Below are 20,319 nucleotides of genomic sequence, written 5' to 3' on the forward strand. Positions count from 1 at the left end.
CTTCAGCCGGAGTCATGGCTGGTTGGGTCAGGCTGCGAGGCTCACGTGGAATCGCTATCGCTGGGAGAGTCGTCATGGTCTTGGCCAGGGCAGACGCCGTGTGCCTTGTTGGTGCCCAACTATAAAAAGAAATACCGTATCACGTCAGGGGTAAAAGAGTGACGAAAGATTTTGCAGATTTGTGTTTCGGGGAATTTGCAGGGCGCCTGTATTAATGTTTGCGATGATGCAGTTGATCAAGACCGTTTGACAGCGCGCGACACCCTAAGTAACACTATGACTAACGTTACCAGTCGGATTTGCATCGCGACCCAGGCCCACCCACAACCGCTTCTCCTGCAACACCACCACCACCGCCAATTTCTTTAACACACATTCACTCTTCATTCCCTCCTCGCCACCGCTTCCATTGGTGCTCGGCACTCCTTTCTGCAAGCCTCAGCTACCCCTCGTGTTTCGGAACTTCAAGGCAGCCGCCCAGCGTCTGCAAGTCAGCACGCCGCCCACCTCTTTGAGGGGCCAGAAACGGCAACCCAACCCAAGGCCTTGGGTCCTCAGCCCGTCCCGTCCCGTCCAATCCCCGTCGGCCGGTCGCTGTGAATCATACTTGTCCCCTACCACGCCCCGCTGCCGACGTCGGACTCGACAAAAACACGTCACCCTCGGCCGCAGTCCGCTGCCTCTGGTCACGATGCCGGGCCAGACAGTCACAGACCTCAGCAGGTATTTGCTCGCCGGCCGCCTCTCGCCACACGGTTGCTTGATTGCGCGCCGTCCAGTAGCACGGCGGATTCTCGCCCGATCCTGTACCATCATCGCCACCTCCACCGCCACAACAGCGCATCGAGTCAGACACCTCCATGACGCACCGCAGGCTGCCGCGACACCTACACCCCCTCTCGCGCCGCAACCCCCCAACTTTCGCAAAAAGCTCAAGGACGAGGCCAGGCTCGCCAAGAAGAAGCAATGGGGGGGCAAGAAGAAGCTCAAGTCGGACAATCAGACCGTCGACGGCTGGGAGCTCACCGTCGGCATCGAGATTCATGCACAGCTCAACACTGCGCGCAAGCTCTTCTCGTCCGCCGCCACCTCGTTCAACGACAACCCCAATAGCCATGTCACGCTCTTCGACGTCGCCATGCCCGGAAGTCAGCCAAGTTTCCAAAAAGAGACGCTGATTCCCGCCCTCCGCGCCGCCCTCGCCCTCCACTGCGCGATCCAGAACCGCAGCCGCTTCGATCGAAAACACTACTTTTGGTGGGACCAACCCGCCGGCTACCAGATTACGCAGTACTATCAGCCATTCGCCAAAAATGGCCACATCACCCTGCTGGCTAGGGACGGTATTGCGGCCGAGGACGGCGAGAGCGTCACTGTCCGCATCAAGCAAGTGCAGCTCGAGCAAGATACGGCCAAAACACTAGCTCAAGTGGGCAACACACAGTGGCTGGATTTCAACCGTGTTGGTGTGCCCCTGGTCGAAATCATTACGGAACCCGAGATGCACTATCCCAGAACAGCTGCTGTGTTTGTTCGAAAAATCCAGCTTCTCTTGAATACGGTGGATGCTTGCGTATCAGGCATGGAAGCTGGTGGCTTGCGTGCCGATGTCAACGTCTCGGTGCGCAGAACGGGTGACCCCAATACCCCGCTTGGCACCCGAACGGAGATCAAGAACCTAAGTACCGTCAAGTCCGTCGAAGATTCCATCATCGCCGAGAGAGACCGACAAATCCGCGAGCTCGAAGCGGGCGGCGTCATTGCTAGTGAAACGCGCGGTTGGGCTGTTGGCTCGACAGAGACCCGTAGACTACGTGGCAAGGAGGGTGAGGTCGACTACCGCTACATGCCGGATCCCGATATCGAGCCGCTCATCATTGGCAACGACCTAGTCCAGCATTTGCAAGAGTCGCTTGCAGTACTTCCTGATAAGGAGCTCGACAGTATGGTGGCCGACTACGGTCTCACGGCCAAAGACGCGCTCTCTCTCATTACACTTGACAACGGTGCTCGAGTTCAATATTTCTATCGTGTTCTCGATATTATCGGCGAAAGTTTCCAAAACTCGGGTGCAGAGTTCAAGAACTACGCGACCCTTGTCGGCAATTGGGTCATTCACGAGCTCGGCCGCCTCACGACGTACAAGGCCGGGCCGCTTGCGTCGGCCGAGCTCACCTTTTCACAGGAGGGCGAGTGCGCGCAAGTGCCCGCGAGCCATCTCGCGCAGCTCCTGTACCACCTCTACCAGAAGCAAATCACCGGCAAGGTGGCCAAAGAGCTCCTCGTCGCCATCCATCTCGGAGAGATGGGCGACGGTGACGTGACGTCGGCCATTGATATCAACAATTTGTGGTTCCGCGAGTTGTCAAAGGACGAGTACGTCGCAATGGCCGAGGAGGCGATGCAGGGTGAGGACAAGGTCCTGCAGGAGTTTATCCGCTATGACAAGTTTCCGCAGGGCAAGCTCATGTTCCTGGTGGGCAAAATGATGCGCCTGGGTCCGACGGAGAGGATAGACCCGTCAACGGCGGAGAGCGTCATGCGCGCCAAGGTTGATGGCCTCTATGCCAAGTAGGCGTGTAATGTTATTGATCTGCTGTATATGTAGTCGCCATTTTGTAAAAAATAGGCCCAGATAGCGCGGGATCGCGCCGAGTAGATTACTGTCTGTGGAACAGCCAAAACATGCAAGTCCGTACTGGAAAACTAGTGGAAAAATCAATCCAACTAGTGAGATGATTCTGATTGGGCGATAATGAAAGCAACTGCGCCTAACTTATTAAACGGGCATAACCGCTTGGCCCTACCAGAGTGGTGGGACATTGAGCGTGGTGATGCCTGCGTGACGTCAACGATGGGATAGCAGTGTGCGAACAGGCAAGCAGGGTCCAACGGTCCTATATCTGTCGCTACCACCCAAACAATTTGGTTTACTCCCTTCATCATCCTGTTCATGAATTGACCCGCCCATTCAAACACCCATTGAACAAATCCCGTCAAGCCACAACACACAAACAGCCCTTATGTCGTTCGCACTCCGATCTGCGACTCGCGCCGTCCCCCGCGCCAGCCGCGCATTCTCCTCCACCGTCGTCTACCAAAAGACGGCCACCGAGACGCTCAAGGATGGCATCAAGACGGTGGACCAGGCCGTGAGCGGCAAGATAGTCGACGGCATCGACGCTGCTGGTAAGGACCCCCCCTCCCACTGATGAAGACTGCTGTTAATGGGCACGGAAACAGAGTCGGCCGGCGAAAAAGTCAAGCAGGCGTCTGAGAATGCTATGGGCAACAAGTCGGCGGCTGCCAAGACGGAGGAGCTCAAGGGCAAAGCCAAGGGTGCTGCCGAAGAGGCCAAGGGCAAGGCCAAGGCTGCTGCCAAGGACATCAAGAAGAGCTTGTAAACGAACATGGCCTGTTGACAAAAGGCACCCACATGTGGGGGACTTTTATTAAACGACTATACTAGTACATAATATTTGCCACAATATCATCACAGAGACATCACAACGGCTGCCTGACACAAGCAACTCGTGAAGGCCGCCTCCGCGCCCACCATGCGGCGCGAAACGCCAGCCCGCTCGCGAGCACGAGTAGCACGCCGCCATAGCCCTCCATGGTGGCCGCCGCCGCCGCCTCGTGCGGCCGCTGAAATGCGGCGCGGCTCAGACACAGCAGACCGAGGCTGACGGCGGCCAGCAGCGGTCGGACGACGAGAATGGCGACGGCGGCAGCTCCACAGGCCAGGGCGGCGGCCATGAGGAGCATGCTCGCCACCACGGACAGGTTCCTGCCCCTGTCGCTGCCGCTGCCGCTGCCGCGCTGCGCAAGCTGCAGCAGCACCGTGGCTGTCCAGACGAGACTGTGCGCGCCGTGAAAGGCGCGCGCAAACGCGCTGCCGCGCGCACTGGCGATGAGTTGCGCCGCCGCTACACCGCAGACCGTCGAGGACAAGAGGATCCCGCTCGCGCTGCTAGTGCACGACGATAATGTGTTGTGTGGCCTGGGGCGAGCAAGAGAGGGTCAGAACATGTGATTGCGTGCAAAAGTGTAGGAAGAACACCCCCGCCCCCCCCCTCTCCGGCCTCCGGGAGAGTATAAGACGTACGTGCAAAGCCAATGGTGTAAGCCCAAAAACAGCAAAGCGAACCCGAGCGCAACGAGCCCGGCGGGGTGCAGCTCCCTCTCCTCGGTCTTGTCGGCAGTGCACGGCATCGCCGCCGCCGGTCGTGTGGCCGCCGTCGGATACACGTGCTGGGCCAGATCGAGCACGTCGGCGACGTCGCCGCGCTCGCTGCTGGTGTTGCTGCGGAACCGGGTCCTTCGGTGCGTGAGAAGCCGCGTCGCCTCGGCACTCATGGTTATATATATCCGCAAGAGAACCGATGCGCACACAGCACAAGGCGTATAAATCGTGTTTGCGCCGTCCCCAACAAACATGAATATATAGTCGGAAAATTCAGAGTCCTTCTCCATCGCTTCTACATTGCCCCCCCCCCCGTCTGCTTTGTACTCTTTTTGGAAAGAGTTCAGCTCAAGAGCTTGTATGCACCCAAAAGGGGCGGCCACTGTCTGTCTCACTCGTTGCAAGCTCGTGATGCGAGATTACTCTTACAAAAGGAACCTGGTATACATATGAAAGGCGGGGGCGCTGATGCGGCGAGTGATGGGAATCATCATGGGGGTTTTTGCTCCAGGCAAAGACTCAGGTATGAATGAATGATGACGAGCTCTCGATAAAACAGAATTGAGAACAAGGAGAAACCGGAATATTGGAGAAGAAGAACAGACAGAAACAAAATCCCCCGCTTAGCAGCTGACCTTCCTTTTTTTTGTCTCATATGCTTTGTCCAGGAGGATTTGCATTGGCCGACCGGTCGTCCGCGTCATAATCACAGCCACGTCGGGCATTAGTGGTCTTGCCCCATGCGGGGTAGATGGGTTTATCTGTAAGGGTGCAGTATGTATCGCATGAATCAGACTTTTTGTCAGGTTTCTCAGTGAGATTGTTCGTTTGTCCAAAGAGGGAGGCGCATCTGACGGGCTTCGGCAAAGTCGGCGATTCGCCACAGCTACGAGAAGCGGCGTACGATGCCAAATTATTGCCATGTTGCAGTGTATCGACCCGTTGACCGATATATTTTCTTTCCATCGCTATTTCATAATACATGTTCCTTTGTGTTGTCAACCCTTTTGAGCTTACTCTGCTCGGTACGCCTGGCTAAAGAACCACTGCGCCCGAGTTACGGTTTGAACTTGGATATGTACGTGTAGCATGTGCAGTCACCTCAGAAGCTCAAGTTCCATCTAGTGAAGACGGAGAAGAAATCCTATGAGAAACTCCAGGCTCGAGACATTACTGCACAAATTCATTCCCAGACAACCAGAAAATAGACAATCTTCGCCAGCCATCTTAAGCCGCGGCGATCGGGTCCATGACATGGCTCGGCCGGCTCCACCAGTTCCCGACGGCCGAGTGGAGAAAGCGAGAATAGCCTCGCTCGTGTGCCATCATCCCATTGCTCGCTGCCACACACCCCGCCCCTACTGGCTGCCTGTCTACATACCCTTCATCTGCGCGCCGATCCTTTGATACCGAACCCCCATAACACAGCCAGAATTCACGGCCGCCGGTGAAGCACAGCTTGTCCGCAATCGACCAAGACCCAACACCGACCACTTCCGGCGGGCTGGGCACGCGCGCAGCCGAACTCGACAATGGCGAGCAAGACGTCCGCCACGGCCGTGTGCTCGGCCTGCTTCCCGCTGTCGTCTTCACTACATAGGTCGGCACGGTACGTGCACCAAACGAGCCGTCGCCGTCTCCCCTCTCTACGTCCAGTAACCACCAGCCGCCATCGAACCTACGCAACCACGGCCTCGTCCTCTAGCGACACCACCACGCCGCTGCCGCCGCCGCCGGCATGGCCCGACTCGGCACATCCGTCACCCTACGAGATCTTCGGCATGGCCCGTCGCGACCCATACACGAAGCGGCGCTTCCACCAGCTCGTCAAGCTCTACCATCCCGACATGACACCACCCCCGCCGCCCTCCTTGTCCTCGCCGCCGCCACCACCACCACCTCTCACGCCCGCCGCCCGCACCGAGCGCTACCGGCTCGTCGTCGCCGCCAATGACCTCCTCAGCGACCCGTCCCGGCGGCAACTCTACGACCTCCACGGCGCCGGCTGGTCCGACACCGAGTACGACACCGAGCAGCTGCGCCGACGCGACCGCGACTGGCGGTACCAGCCTGGCAGCCCCGCGCACAACGCCACCTGGGAGGATTGGGAGGCGTGGCACCAGGAGCAGCGCCGGCAGCAGTACGGCGGCGGCGGCGCCCCGCCAAAGCCCGTGTACACGAGCAACGGCTTGTTTGCGGCCCTCGTCGTCGCCATGTGCATGGTCGGCGCCCTGGCGCAAAAGAATCGCGCCATGGCCGTCGGCGAGCAGTACGTCGAGTTTGTCGAGGACCGCAACGCGGATATCGCACGTGCCATGCAGCGCACCACGGGCGCCGCCGCCGGGCGCTCCCGCGAGGAGCGAATCGACTCGTTTGTCCGGGACAGAGAGAACGTGACGTATCGTTACCGCCCGCGCCGGTATGACGCGCCGGACGAGCCGGAGGGGGCGGAAGCGGCACCGGACACGCAGCGGCTGCGTGGTGTAAGAGCACCGCCGTCGTAATTTGTGTCTTCTAGTGGTTGCGTCTTGTATATAGTCGCATACATGTTAGGGTGGCAGTATGGCCTGTATATTACGCTTGTCTTGTTCCCCATATCCGTGGCGTGTCGAAGCTCTTGTTCGGATAGTACGGTTTAGTGTCGTGGGATATGCCTGTATAACCATGTGTGTGTTCTGTGACGACACGCCGCGCCGCCAGCCATTAGCCAACATTGCGGCCATTAGCCAATATTGCGGCCATTAGCCAACATTGCGGGTACAAAGCGTCTTGTCATGCAAAACATGTGTCTGCCACACACTCAGAGCTAACCGTGGCCGAGATAAAGCAGCTCTCAACACCCATGTATATAATGTAGGGTAGCTTACAAAAAGCTTTTGTAAGCTTGCAAGCTCTGAAGCTCCCCGGTCGGAAAGCGCATCGACCAAGCAAAAAGCCGAGCTTTCGAGCTCCGGGCCGAGATGGAACTTTATCAAGGGGGGGGCGTGTGAAGAAGGGTGCCGTATCCACGTCTCGTAGTCAAAATACAAAATACACGAGGCCGGTGTGAGGTGTGCCGGCCGATATTGCCCCTGGCTAATTATTACCGTTGTCTCAGTGCCAAAAAAAAAAAGGAAAAAAGGAGACAAACCGTGTCCTTTTGGACATGGCACAAGTCTGTACAAAGTAGTTAAATCATTATGCAAAGACGCTGGAGCTTGCGTATTCAAGCACCACCATTTTTATCATCTTCCCGTTGGCCGCGAGCATTTTTGTTTCGTGCTTGGACGTACACAGGCCCACGATCTCCACTGCCATGGCTTGGGATTGGGAGAACCTGTTTCCAATTCTCCCATATTAACTATGAAAAACCCTCAGAAAATCGAGCAAAGTGGTTTTCCCAGGCATGACAGGCATGAACCAACAAATAAGCTCACTCGTAAGCTGCCGCTTTCCTGGTCCGTTGTTGCGCCACATGCACGCGTAGAGTCATCAGTGCCTCGGAATTTTTGAACAGAAGGAGCCCAAAAGGGCATCGATGAACGAATGGGACCACGCGCTAGAATGACAGGTAGAAAATTTTTCTGCCAGCCGCGGCATGCAACCACACTGCGTACTAACCTACCTTACTAGCTAGCGTGGTCAAGGGCTGTAGCCAAGTTTCCGAGGCTGAGCTAGGCGAGCAGAGCCTCAGGCCTTCCTTATTATGCTTGTGCTAGATCCACTGCGAGATTGCCAAATGGCGTCTTCGGCTGGGCGTCCTGTGTGTGGCGTGCAGCCGACTCGAGATCTGAGTTGCACAACGCCGGTTCAATGATAGGGGCGAGTCGAGAGACGTCGGGAATGATAATAAAGTATTGGTTGTCTTGCCATATCCAAGAAACCGGACAAAACAGTCCTTCTTTTTATAATTCGTACTGTAGCGTCGTTTCCCTGTAACTTAGGGCTTCGGAACATGGCAGTGTTCCGGTCGGTAGCCGGCGACCTCGGGTGTAGGCGTGCATGCTAATATATGCTAGTTGTGCATGGATTCGGTTCCCTTGTTGGGCAGAGAGAGACTTGCGGCAGAACGATCGATCAAAGTTTACCATCAGGGAGCGTCAAAGTAAACGGGCAAACCACCACCTTTATACCTTCAGTCTCTGCTGTCCGTTCCTGGATTGTCCCACTGCCAAATCACGTCGTATCCAGTCTTTCGCTCTTTGCTCACGTCGACACACATTGTCAGAAGCTGGAGCTTCGAAACAGGCTCAACAGGAGCAATAAAGAGCCGCACACCCCCTGCATTGAGCTTTTCTTGCGCTGAGGCCCCAGAGGCCCGCTACAGTGGCCTGGATATGAGGCCCAACTTTCTGTGCTATTGGCACCCCCTTTGCGACCAGCACGAATTTCTATTTGCTGTTGGTGTCCACGTGTAAAACTGGCTTCCAAGAACACCCCCATGTCTTTTCTTTCTTTATTTTTTTCCAGCAGCAACCCCTTGTCGCTGACACTGAGTAACTACTCCGTATACCTAGGCTCATTCTGCCCCAGCGCGCCGTAATCATTTCTCAGCCTAGCGTTCAGGGGTCGTAAGCCGCCAGCGCATCGGTAATTCCCGAAAAAAACTGGCAAACGCTTCCTCAGGCCAAACCTGTTGGCCTAGTAGCCGTATCATTGGCGCGCTTAACCCGATACGGCGACCCTTTCTGCGGCCCATCTGCGCCGCGCTTCCGCCGATAAGTCCCAATGCGGCATATCGGATAGACTTTTCGTGTAAAAAAAAGTCGTTTCCTTACTTGAACGGCATCAACAGAGCTGAGAAAAGTTTTCTCCCCACTAGCTAATAAGACCAGGAGCGCAGTTCACAAATCTGTGGCGCTGCTCATTTGTCTGCTCTTAGAATAAAAAACCGTCTCAGCAGTTTCCTTCTCCTCCGTTCCTGGTGTCGAGCGTAAACCGCAATGAGCTCGGCAGAGGGCATCGTAAAGCCGCAGTGTGGTATCGTGTACGGAGTAGTGCCTTGCATGATTGGAGATATGGCTGATGTGCGATCAGCCTCCGTATTGGCCACCAGCAAGGTTGAAGCTTTGGTCTTTGGTCGTCCATCTTATCTGCACACCCCCCATCATCCTTTGCCGTTCTTGTTCTTTGTGCTCATAATTCATGGCCCACCCGCCAAGCACGCAAACGTCTCACACTCTGGTCTCCTTTCACTCTCACACCCTCCCACATCCACCCGACTTTGCCCGATCCACCTGAGCGCCTGGTTCGTGAGGCCATCACCGTACACCCTGCTGCCCCCCGTTGTACCTGCCTCTTGTCAGAATATCCCTCTCTGCCCGGCCGCGTCGGCCCCCTTCGCTCTCTGGCCATAACTAGTTAATCCGTAATTTGTACACACACAATCCTCAAAGTCCCGTAGCATACATACTTGTAGACCCAACCCCAGTGGATCTCTCACCTGACTCCCGTCCTCTCTCTTCCTCCCTTTTCCTCCACAAACTTTTTACTCCTTCTTTCCCACCCTTTTGCTCCCTCCCAGTCTTCAGCACATTTTCAGTACCTCGCCTTCAGCCAAATCTCAATCTCCCCTCGCCAACCTTCACAATGGCCTCCCGCTTCGTCGCCTCCCGCCTGGCCTCTGCCACCCGCATCAATGTTGCTGCCGCTTCCAAGCGCTCCATGTCTGGTATGTAGCTCTGGGATGAAAGCTTTTCGCGTGCATCGGATGGCGATTGAACCATTGAAACCACCTCCAATCGACCATGCTGGTTGCCAATGGCATCAATTCGACCTCGATCGCATCGACAAGTAGTCCACCGAGCCAACTGGCTAACGTATCTCCCCAGGTGCCGCTAAGCGCACTCAGGTCGTCACCCGCAACGCTTTCCAGGTCCAGCGCCGTGCCTACTCTTCCGAGATGGCCAACGCTCTGGTTGAGGTGTCCAAGAACATTGGTATGGGCTCTGCCGCCATTGGTCTGACTGGTGCCGGTATTGGTATTGGTCTCGTCTTCGCTGCCCTCATCAACGGTGTTGCCCGCAACCCTGCTCTCCGTGGCCAGCTTTTCTCCTACGCCATTCTGGGTTTCGCCTTCGTCGAGGCCATCGGTCTTTTCGATCTCATGGTTGCCCTCATGGCCAAGTTCGTACGTATTCCCCAAAAAATTCAATATTCCCTCATAGCAGTCGGCTAACTGGCTTTCAGACGTAAACAATCTCTCATTCAATTAAGTCGGCCCCTCTTGATTGATGGGGTCTCTAATATCCGGGGACGATCAGCGACGTCGGTGCGCGGTATGAAGGTCTCAAGAAGGAGCTCTTTTACCGGCACTTACCTATGTTTAAAAATCGGAATTGCATTATAGACGGGTTGAGACTCGAGAGGCGGACATGTCAAGAGCACATGGTCGTGATAGATTTGGGAAGCCCACACACAAGTTCCTATTCGGAACTACCCTGTAAAATAAAAAGGTCAATCATCTCGATCATTAAATTTTTCTTCGTCGACAACAATCGATACTTGTTCAAAACAACCTTTTCTCCACTGGGACTATTGGCAACTGTGACTATCGGAAATGCTGGAAGACCTTTGCAGTCATGGGAAATCATGGCATTTTGGCCTCGGGAACTGCATCATCTCGGCATATCGGCGAGGAGTTTCACGCGAGCGCGTAAAGTTTCATAGCAGAAGCTCCCGCTCAGCTCGCCCTACATCGACAGTAGAAAGTCCCGTTGATTAGTCACTGTCTACAAATGTGTAAAGACGCAAGTCCAGTAGCTGGTGCTTGAGATGCATCGCGGTTAGCTCATGAAGCTTCCCTGGGACTGCCACCTCGAATGCGGCGATCGTCGCGGACCGTACAATAGCGATGCTCCGACGGTGAGCCCTGTAGTTCATCTGAGGATAATTGCCAACAATTGCTACGTCGATTGCCGATCTCTCAACTTGTGAGCTTCTGCGTCTTGATTTCGAGGCGAGTAGCGTCACGTTTCCATGAGCGATAAGAGAGAGGCTCCAGAAATAAACGCTGCCGGCTCAAACAGGGTCTCGCGCTGTCGGTCTTCATCGAGAAAACGAAGCTTGTAGATTGACTCTGATTTTGCTTCTTTATCATTGATGGTATCGTTGTTCCTGGGATAGTTACGGGCCGCATTATCGCAGCCTCGACCGAGCCCCCAAACCGGAGTGTCTGTGCTGGGGCACCATGGCGTACGTGCGGCTTGGCAATTGCGGCAACGTTCTGTCGATTTCAATACCAATCATGGTATCATTGCAATTGAGATGTAAATTTGTAAAAAATGGTTCCTGGAGCGAAGTTTGATCATGGTTGGAGGTTAGACGCTCAAGACCGAATCTGTGCTGCACCTTCCCCTCACGTCGCGACGGTGCCTGCACCGCGCCGGGCCATGTTTTTCCGGCTTACCGGGCCGGTGCGGGCAACAAGCCTGCGTTATGCACAGCTGCAATATCAACCGTTGCATGCAAAAGAAAGGATTTGAGTAGCTGCTGTCACTTTCTTATATATACATAAATCCACTCTCTGCCTCTCTACGACAACAGGCACTGTAGGTTGCTACATGCTACATTGTAAGTACTGCCCTAGAGATGGCAAAGTGAAGTGCACATATCAACGGTTTCATATATCCGGATTTCTCCCGACCCAAAAACGCCGTCTAAATAATGCCATATACAATCAGTTTCTAAACGTAGCACTCCTCTCCCCCCTAATTGGCGGCGCCTTTCTTGCACCTTTCAATGGGTCGTCACCCGTCTTGGAGTATGGATCAAATACCTTCTGCGGCTTTGCTGGGCGACTAGCCATCGCCGCAGTACCATCACGTTTGGCGTGCATGACGGATGCCGCGCTGCTGTAATCAAAGGGCACCGCGTTGTACGTCTTCTCTGCAGCCATCTTCTTCTGCTCCTTCTCCGCCTGTCGCTGTGCCTTCAATGCCCTCCTGGCTCCACGCTTCTGCTTTATTTCCAGCGCAGCTTGCTTCTTGGCAGCCTTGCTCTGCTTCTTTGGCTGCTCGTCGATATCAATGATGCCATCGGCCGGCATCGGCGCCAGCTCCATTTGCTTGTCACCTTCTTCATCCTCCCCGGAGTCGGACTCTTCGCTCGTCTCCGAGTCTTCATCAAGCGTAGAGTCCGACTTGCGTTTCGTGCCGCGTTTCAACGTAAACTCTTCATCTTCCTCTACAAGGGCAGGTGGAGCAGGTGGAGGAGCTTCTAGCTCAACGGGCGACGTCTCATCATCTACTTCTGCACCCTCTTGAACAGAGGCAACAAACCTCTGCCAAGGGAACGGGACTTCGATCTTCAGACCTTCATCCACGTCTTGAGAGCCGTCCCATCGGGAGCTGATGGCTATGTCGCCAAACAATCGTGAGCGAGACAAACTTCTGTAGGTAATTGAACCACCAATCTCGGGCAACTTGGTGAAGTCACGGCTTGGCTTGGGCAGCGCATTTCTCGTCGCCGCATCAGGGGCAATGCTTGCAAAGAACTGCAGCAGACTAAGTCCTGGATTGTGACTGGCTTCCAAAACTCGCACCCAGATTTCGTCAATTCTTGACCTGGCCATAGGCGCCGTGAGGGGCATCAGGCTGTGAAGAGCCTTGGCGTCTGGGGGACTGGCACGGCAGACATCGGCCAGATGGTTTGTTCCCAGAACAAAGTTGGGACTTTCATCTTCCTTCCTAGCCGTATCGTCCCGCCATTTCCAAATAGTCTTGAACAATGTAAACTGTGCTGCATCGTATGCCAAGTGAGAGTGCTTCAGTACGTAGTTGTACCATCCTCGGGAACCCTCCCCAGTTTCCTCGTTATAGCCTGAATGCACATGCCGAGACAGAGATAGTTCTCTCGATTTTTCCAGGGCACGACTTATGAGGTCCTGCTCTGGCACGCTTCGATTTGACGAAGACACAAGATCATTGCGGACCTGGTCATAGATGTGGAGTAGGTAATGGGTGTCGGATCGAGCGTAGTAGAGCATCTCTTCAGGGATTGGTCGAATGCGCCAGTCGGCCAGCTGATACTGCTTATCAGCGTCAAAGTCGGCAAATTTGGAGAGCAGAAAGGCAAGGCTACGGCCTGAGTAGCCCAGTTGCTGGCAAGCAAAGTAAGTGTCGAATAGACCATTAACGTACAGTCCCAAATCACGCTGAAGCCAGATCATATCCATGTAGGCGCCGTGGAAGACCTTGACAATGGATGGGTCTGCGAAGACCTCATTGAGCACCTCGAGTTTATGGCGCCAGGGCTGAAGAGTGTCGACAATCCAGTCCTGCTGCCGGGTGCTGATCTGCATAAGGGAAACTAAACCTGTGTATGTTCGGAAATCATGATGCTCGAGATCGATGGCAATCTCATCTGCCCTTTTCAAGTCTTTCAGCATTTCGAGTACGTCTTCGTACGTATCCACCCATTTTGCCGTAGTTGTCTCTGTGGGCTGCCACGGGATGGGATCAGCTACTTTGAAAACGCTATCGGGGTACGTCCCTTGCAGAATTTCAGGTTCGTACGGGTGCTTGTATCTAGACACGAAGTTAGGAGGAGAACGTTTACATGGTGAAATATGAGCGCACTGTGTCGAGCCGTCTTCGTCAATGAACGTGACGAGACTGTCCTTTAACGGTACGGTGGCATGAGGCTTCTTTGTGATGATGGGTTTCCAAGGACCAGTGGGGAAATTGTCGGGCTGTACCTCGAAGAGGATTTGTGGCTTGCCAACATTTGCATTTCGGATGACTTTGCCGGTGGGTTTCGTTCGCTTTGGTTTGGAGGACTGTGGCGTGTCAGCTATGCTTCTAGTTGCGAGCGAAAGGCAAAATACGTACAGCGTCCAAGGGCGGTTCTTTGCGCTTGATGAGCCCGGTGTATTCATCCAAGGCTGTGTCGGCCTTCTCGAGAACGGAATCGACGACGTCGACAACACCCTGCCAATTCAGATCGATGTCCTCGGCATCGTCGAGAGCCGGGGTGGTAACGCCACAGGCACGTGCGGCTGACTGCAACAAGCGCGCGGTGAGGTCGAGTAGGCGTGCCGACTTTTCGTCGAGCTGCTCGGCGGCGTCGGGATTGACGGTGCGCTGGAAACCGAGATCCTCAGCGGCGATGCGGTTGGCGTATTTAACGGTGGAGACCAGTGACTTTTGGACTCCGTCCTGCAGCGACTTGAAGTCCTGAGGCGCCGCCATTGTGAGAGTGGTGAGGTATTGAGTAATGTTGATGGCGATGATGATGGGTTCCTGGTAAGGCAATTTGAAGGGCAAAAATTCCTAGACGTTATCGATAAGCGCGGCGCGAGAACAAGCGCTGGAGCCGGGGGACACTGTAAGTGGTTGGTTTTATGAAATATAAGACTCAGGTATATGAGCTTTTTTAAGAATTAATAAGGAATTGATAGCCCTCTTGGTTGCACTTTTGCCTCATCGCCTCTTTGTTTTATTCGTCATAGGTTCGCGCTGTCACCTTGACACGCACTTGGTGACGATCGATGACTTGAACGAAAAGCTAAGCAAACCTGGCAAGGATGTAATAAAGACTGAACAACTAGTTGTAATGTAGCTGCCATAAGTCATCATTCCAGCATTGAATCCACCTCCTCTAATTGTTTTCGCGGCCATTAAACGACTTTTCGGCAAGTATGCGAACCCTGACTGACCTAGCTGGTGTTTACGATTATTCAGCCTTCCCCTTCGCTGGGCTAGTTCTCTGATTGGCATACAGCAATATTCGATTAGTCATGGTGGTTTGGGTGGTGAAGACGACCTCTGATACGGAGTCAAGTCAGGTTCAAGAGAGTATAGCTCCTTTGACATCTCAGTTAAACATATTGTGAGAGTAATGTTTTTTTCTCTTTTGTGTCTCAAGAAAATAACGCTCGCGCCAGCTGCAGCCACTGTAGTATGAGAAACCATGGCACGTATGTAGGCATGCGCAAGCCACAACGAGGCGTCACCGTGATGTAATAAAGCAAAAGATGGAACAAGCCAATCCGCACAGCTAGGTACTAAGGTATCAAAGAACGAAACATGTACCCACGAATTTGTTGTTAGCCAGGTTAGGCTGCCAGTCCCCCACCACCAGCGCCTTGTTTTGCTGCAACAATTAACAAACCTGAGGTAACCAGAGTCCTACCTACCTACCTACCTACCTACCTAGTACCTTTCCTTACCAGGTAGTCTGCCCCTCACTGCCCGCCCTCAAACCACTCGTGCTGCGCGACATCATTGCCATTGGACGCCGCCGCATGATAAATTGCCGCAGACTCGTCTCTGACGGAGCTTTTACATGCACTCTTTGCATTCTCCAGTTTCTCATTCCCTGCAGGTAGCCCTGCGTCCAACATCCATCCGCCCACCTTGACATCACCACCAATCGCGCCGCCACCACCAAACAAACGTTCCCCCCTCACCCCACATAAGCCCAGCCCACCACAAACGCTGTCACTCCTCCAGCTTCCCACCCCAACGTTGTTGTCTGGCAACCCAGGCTCTTCGATACCATCCTCTCTCACCAGACCTATCGTCGAATTGAACTTTCGCACTGTCGACGCCATGTCTACTCCGGCAGAGACACAGCAGGAACCCGCCGCGCCTGGCCGTCTCTTGTTGCTCTCAAACCGTCTGCCCATCACCATTAAGCGCTCCGAAGATGGCAGCTACTCATTCTCCATGTCCTCTGGAGGTCTCGTCACTGGACTGAGTGGCCTGGGAAAGACCACCAGCTTTCAGTGGTATGGATGGCCGGGCCTCGAGGTCCCTGACAACGAGGTCGAGGGCATGAAGAAGCGCCTCAAGTCAGAATACGGCGCGCATCCTGTCTTTATTGACGATGAGCTCGCTGACCGCCACTACAACGGATTTGCTAGTACGTTTGTTCCATTATGGTCCTTTTATTCATTACCTTGCGCTAACAGCTGCAGACTCCATCCTCTGGCCGTTGTTCCACTACCACCCCGGCGAAATCACCTTTGACGAATCCGCATGGGTCGCTTACCAGGAAGTCAACCGTCTCTTTGCCCAGACTGTCATCAAGGACGTTCAAGACGGCGATCTTATTTGGGTCCACGACTACCACCTGATGCTTCTCCCCCAGATGCTGCGCGAGGAAATTGGCAACTCCAAGAAGAACGTCAAGATCGGGTTCTTCCTCCACACACCCTTCCCCAGCAGCGAAATCTACCGCATCCTGCCCGTCCGCGAGCCCCTTCTCACGGGCCTTCTCGACTGCGATTTAATTGGTTTCCACACATATGACTACGCGCGCCACTTCCTCAGCAGCTGCTCGCGCATTCTCGGCACCCCCACCACACCCAACGGTGTCGACTGGAACGGGCGCTTCGTCACCGTCGGGGCATTTCCCATCGGCATTGATCCCGAAAAGTTTGTCGAGGGGCTGCAGCAACCCAAGGTCCAGGAGCGTATCGCAGCCTTGAAGCGCAAATTTGAAGGAGTGAAGCTCATTGTCGGCGTCGACCGTCTCGACTACATCAAGGGTGTGCCGCAAAAACTCCACGCACTCGAGGTTTTCCTTACAGAACATCCCGAATGGATTGGAAAGATCGTTCTCGTGCAAGTTGCCGTGCCCTCGCGCCAGGATGTCGAAGAGTACCAGAACCTCCGCGCCGTCGTCAACGAGCTTGTCGGGCGCATCAACGGCAAGTTTGGTACCATTGAGTTTATGCCCATCCACTTCCTGCACCAGTCCGTCTCGTTCGAGGAACTGACGGCGCTCTACGCCGTGTCGGACGTGTGTCTGGTGTCGTCGACGCGCGACGGCATGAACCTCGTTTCGTACGAGTACATTGCGACGCAGCGCGAGAAGCACGGCGTCATGATTCTCAGTGAGTTCACCGGCGCCGCGCAGTCGCTGAACGGGAGCCTCATCGTCAACCCCTGGAACACGGAAGAGCTGGCCAACGCCATCCACGACGCCGTGACCATGAGCCCCGAGCAGCGCGCCACCAACTACAGCAAGCTCGAGCGCTACGTCTTCAAGTACACTAGCGCCTGGTGGGGTGCTACGTTTGTGGCCGAGATGACGCGCCTCAGCAACGAGGAGACGCAGGCCAAGACGCTTCGCAATGTCTCGGGTGCTGTGGTGGGCCAGAAGGTGCTGACGGACGAGTCCGAGACCAAAGAACCAGAAGTGGCGCAAGCGGACTGAGCAGCGACAGTTGTGACACGACGATGAGACTACATATCAAGAGATGACAGCAAATACAACGTATGGGAGAATGGAATAAGAACCAATGTAGTCTCAACTACATATTCTAGCAGGAGTTTTTGGTGTTGTTGAATTTCTAGCGATTTAACTGGCTCATTTCAATACATACTTATCCACAACGCTAACTCAAACAAGTACTATGAGAGCTATGAATTTATTTATTTATTTATGCTTGATAACTAGGGCCGGGCCGCCACCACGGTGCTATTGATTGCGGCTGAAGTGGTCTGGCCGTGCTATCAAGTTGCCACGGCCTCTTCTCGTTGTCCTTGGGCAGAAATAACTGGTCGGGATAAGTCGTTCGTATGCCTCTCCTTCCACCTTCCTGCTCCTCGGAGAAATCTGGTAGGCCATGTCACCTTTCCCGTTGCTGTTGGGCGACAAGCTGCCCAAGTACACGTACACACCGATACCGGCCGGCGCGCGTACCTTTCGGCTCGCTAAGCTCCTGCCGCCCGAGCCCTCCTGGATCCCGGGCGTCGAGCCCACGATCCGAATTTCCATCCAGACATGCGAAGCAGGCAGCGACCAAGGTGCCGCCGCATCCGTCGAGTACGATGCGCTCTCGTACGCCTGGGATGTGCCGCCGTCCGTCAAGGGCCCGAACCGGCGCATCATTGTGGACAGCGGCGGCGGCGGCGGCGAGCACGCGTCCACCCTGCTCATCTATCGTCCGCTGGAGCTCGCGCTGTTGCGGTTTTCCGCCGCCAATGCCCGGGACAAGGGCTCCAAGCATGAGCTCCCCATCTTCATCGACCAGATTTGCATCAACCAAGACGACAACGACGAGAAAGCGCAGCAGGTGCGCCTCATGCAGGTCATTTACAGCCATTCTCGCCGTGCTATTGTCTGGTTGGGCCCCGGTACCGCGGCCTCTGACACTTGGTATACCTACGTCCGAGCCATCTGCGCGGAAGGCGTCCTCACCGAGCTCATGGGCCCACGCGTCGCCACCATCATGCGCATCTTTGACGCTCTCACCGATGCCACCATCGTCCTGACCGACCCCGTGGAGATACAAGACCACAAAGACCTTCTTGCTCTGACCAAACACTTTGCTGACAAGTATCCCATCGCGGCGTATTTGGACGTGCTGCGGCGATCATACTTTAGCCGCCTGTGGACGATCCAAGAGGCCTGTCTCGCTCCAAAGATAGTGGTAGTCTGCGGTGACGAGCTTCTCTGCTTTGACTGCTTCCGTGCGGGCATGTTCTTTTACAATGTTCAAAACAGCTGGTGGCTATTCCATTTGACAGGTTCCGTATCCCGCAAGGAGCTGTACATGCGCGATGCCGTGTTTGATGCCACGGAGACGTTCCGTCGGATCTACAGCGAGCGGAAGGCTATTCACGAGCGTGGCAATCGCGCACCGCTGCACAAAATTCTCATCAACTACAGCTTAAGTAACTCGTCGCGGTGGAAAGTCTCCGTGTCGCTCGCGCAGGACCGAGTGTATGGTCTCCTCGGCCTGACGGCGCCTGATGATCCCGTCAAGATGCAACTGGGCATTTACTACAATATAGAGAATCAGTTGGCGGCGCAGGTACGCGCATACACGGAAACAGCGGGCTTGATCTTGGAGCAGGGCCACCTGGACATGCTGCTCTTTAACCAGATGCCGAAAATAACAGAGGGCCTACCTTCATGGGTACCGGACTGGGCCATGGATTTGGCACTTCCCGTGGCATGGGCGGCGTTGCATGAACCAGCCTTCACCGCGGGAGGGTTACAAGACGCAGCAGAGGTCCATGCGGATGCGTCAACAGGCAGGCTTCTTCTCAAAGGCGGACACATCGGCCGTGTCACTGCCGTTGGCCAGATGACGTACACGACCGAAAGTATATCAGATCTGAGCCAAGTCAAATACACCGACGCCAAGCTCGTTTTCGACGAAGTTGACCAGTTTGTTCATGCAGCCCTGGCCAGCAGAGCCACCGAGCCCCCCTCCTCGGAGACTCTCACCAACACATGTCTACGCGTGTACGACTCGGGCCTCAGCTTTCGCCACTTCCAATCTAAACTAGCCTCTCCAGAAGCTGGCGCAGCCCGTCTCCTCGCACTACAATCGTCGATAGCGGATCTCGGCGCGAGACTGCTCCGTGCTACCACGACCGCGCGGTCGTATTCGATATTCAATATCTATGCCACGATTGGCATCACCCCGTGGTACTTCGACTACTACCGCGCCACAACCGTCTTGCACCGCCTCGCCCGCGGACCCATCCCGCTCGCGGGCATATTTATCCTTGCGCTGGCCGACCTGGTGGAGGATGTCATCGGGCTGTGCGTCGCGTCCGCCCGCGTGCAGTATGCGAGCTTGTGCATCGCCCTACGGCAACGCTTCGGCCGCCGCATGCTCAAGGTCACCAATGAGCAGATGCGGAGCGTGGGACTCGATCCGGACGTGGCCAAGGGCGAGGACATGACTGCCTTCTTGGCGAATTTGCAGCGGAATGTCGGGAGAAGGGTGTTGAGGACTGCCGAGGGACACGTCGGCATGGGACCACGCGAGATGGAGCCGGGCGATGATATTGTAGTCCTGTACGGCCTGACGACGCCGCTAGTCGTGAGACCTGTCGAGGGAGTGCAGCAAGAGTGGACGGTGGTGGGCGAGGCGTACTGCGATGGTGTCATGAATGGCGAGGCCTTGGGGGTGAATGACCGAGAACTTGTGTTGGTCTGAGTGAGGTTGCTGTTCCTGTAAATACCCATCCCTCATTCACATTGACTGCCAGCACGAGGCCATGATGCATGTTGAAGACTTTCTTGTCGTCTTCTATATTTCCATCTAAAGCTACGTCACGTCCTCTGTATTAGCAACGCGTAAAAAAACACACAAACAAAATTACACTCATGACCGGTAAATTGAATCAGTAAATCGTGGTATCTGGGTTTCAAAGATAATTCCCCAATTTTTGCTCATCCATCCA

The 20,319-nt window shown here is 54.9% G+C and overlaps 7 protein-coding genes across 7 annotated transcripts; 5 read left to right on the top strand and 2 right to left on the bottom strand.

Annotated features, from left to right (window-relative positions):
- Nucleotides 1-691: 691 nt before the first annotated feature.
- On the top strand, nt 692-2,575 carry CCM_01003 (glutamyl-tRNA(Gln) amidotransferase, B subunit; the record flags this gene model as incomplete). Its single annotated transcript, XM_006666161.1, has 1 exon — nt 692-2,575. One exon carries the CDS (start codon nt 692-694, stop codon nt 2,573-2,575), a length of 1,884 nt encoding a protein of 627 aa, XP_006666224.1.
- Nucleotides 2,576-3,504: 929 nt separating this feature from the next.
- On the bottom strand, nt 3,505-4,359 carry CCM_01004 (uncharacterized protein; the record flags this gene model as incomplete). The annotated part of the gene is made up of 2 exons (XM_006666162.1): nt 3,505-4,003; nt 4,109-4,359. The coding sequence occupies 2 exons, from the start codon at nt 4,357-4,359 to the stop codon at nt 3,505-3,507; spliced, it is 750 nt and encodes a 249-aa protein (XP_006666225.1).
- A 1,359-nt stretch (nt 4,360-5,718) lies between these two features.
- CCM_01005 (Hsp40 co-chaperone Jid1, putative) lies at nt 5,719-6,690 on the top strand (the record flags this gene model as incomplete). Its single annotated transcript, XM_006666163.1, has 1 exon — nt 5,719-6,690. One exon carries the CDS (start codon nt 5,719-5,721, stop codon nt 6,688-6,690), a length of 972 nt encoding a protein of 323 aa, XP_006666226.1.
- Nucleotides 6,691-9,754: 3,064 nt separating this feature from the next.
- On the top strand, nt 9,755-10,514 carry CCM_01006 (ATP synthase protein 9; the record flags this gene model as incomplete). Its single annotated transcript, XM_006666164.1, has 3 exons — nt 9,755-9,836; nt 9,997-10,291; nt 10,355-10,514. 3 exons carry the CDS (start codon nt 9,755-9,757, stop codon nt 10,512-10,514), a joined length of 537 nt encoding a protein of 178 aa, XP_006666227.1.
- Nucleotides 10,515-11,133: 619 nt separating this feature from the next.
- On the bottom strand, nt 11,134-14,355 carry CCM_01007 (exosome complex exonuclease Rrp; the record flags this gene model as incomplete). The annotated part of the gene is made up of 4 exons (XM_006666165.1): nt 11,134-11,339; nt 11,900-13,692; nt 13,744-13,943; nt 13,996-14,355. 4 exons carry the CDS (start codon nt 14,353-14,355, stop codon nt 11,134-11,136), a joined length of 2,559 nt encoding a protein of 852 aa, XP_006666228.1.
- A 1,362-nt stretch (nt 14,356-15,717) lies between these two features.
- Nucleotides 15,718-17,329, top strand: CCM_01008 (alpha,alpha-trehalose-phosphate synthase; the record flags this gene model as incomplete). The annotated part of the gene is made up of 2 exons (XM_006666166.1): nt 15,718-16,030; nt 16,086-17,329. 2 exons carry the CDS (start codon nt 15,718-15,720, stop codon nt 17,327-17,329), a joined length of 1,557 nt encoding a protein of 518 aa, XP_006666229.1.
- Nucleotides 17,330-17,741: 412 nt separating this feature from the next.
- CCM_01009 (Heterokaryon incompatibility) lies at nt 17,742-20,072 on the top strand (the record flags this gene model as incomplete). Its single annotated transcript, XM_006666167.1, has 1 exon — nt 17,742-20,072. One exon carries the CDS (start codon nt 17,742-17,744, stop codon nt 20,070-20,072), a length of 2,331 nt encoding a protein of 776 aa, XP_006666230.1.
- Between the last annotated feature and the right edge of the window lie 247 nt (nt 20,073-20,319).

This window comes from Cordyceps militaris, assembly GCF_000225605.1.
Source record: "Cordyceps militaris CM01 unplaced genomic scaffold CCM_S00001, whole genome shotgun sequence".
Classification (NCBI taxonomy): Eukaryota; Fungi; Ascomycota; class Sordariomycetes; order Hypocreales; family Cordycipitaceae; genus Cordyceps; species Cordyceps militaris.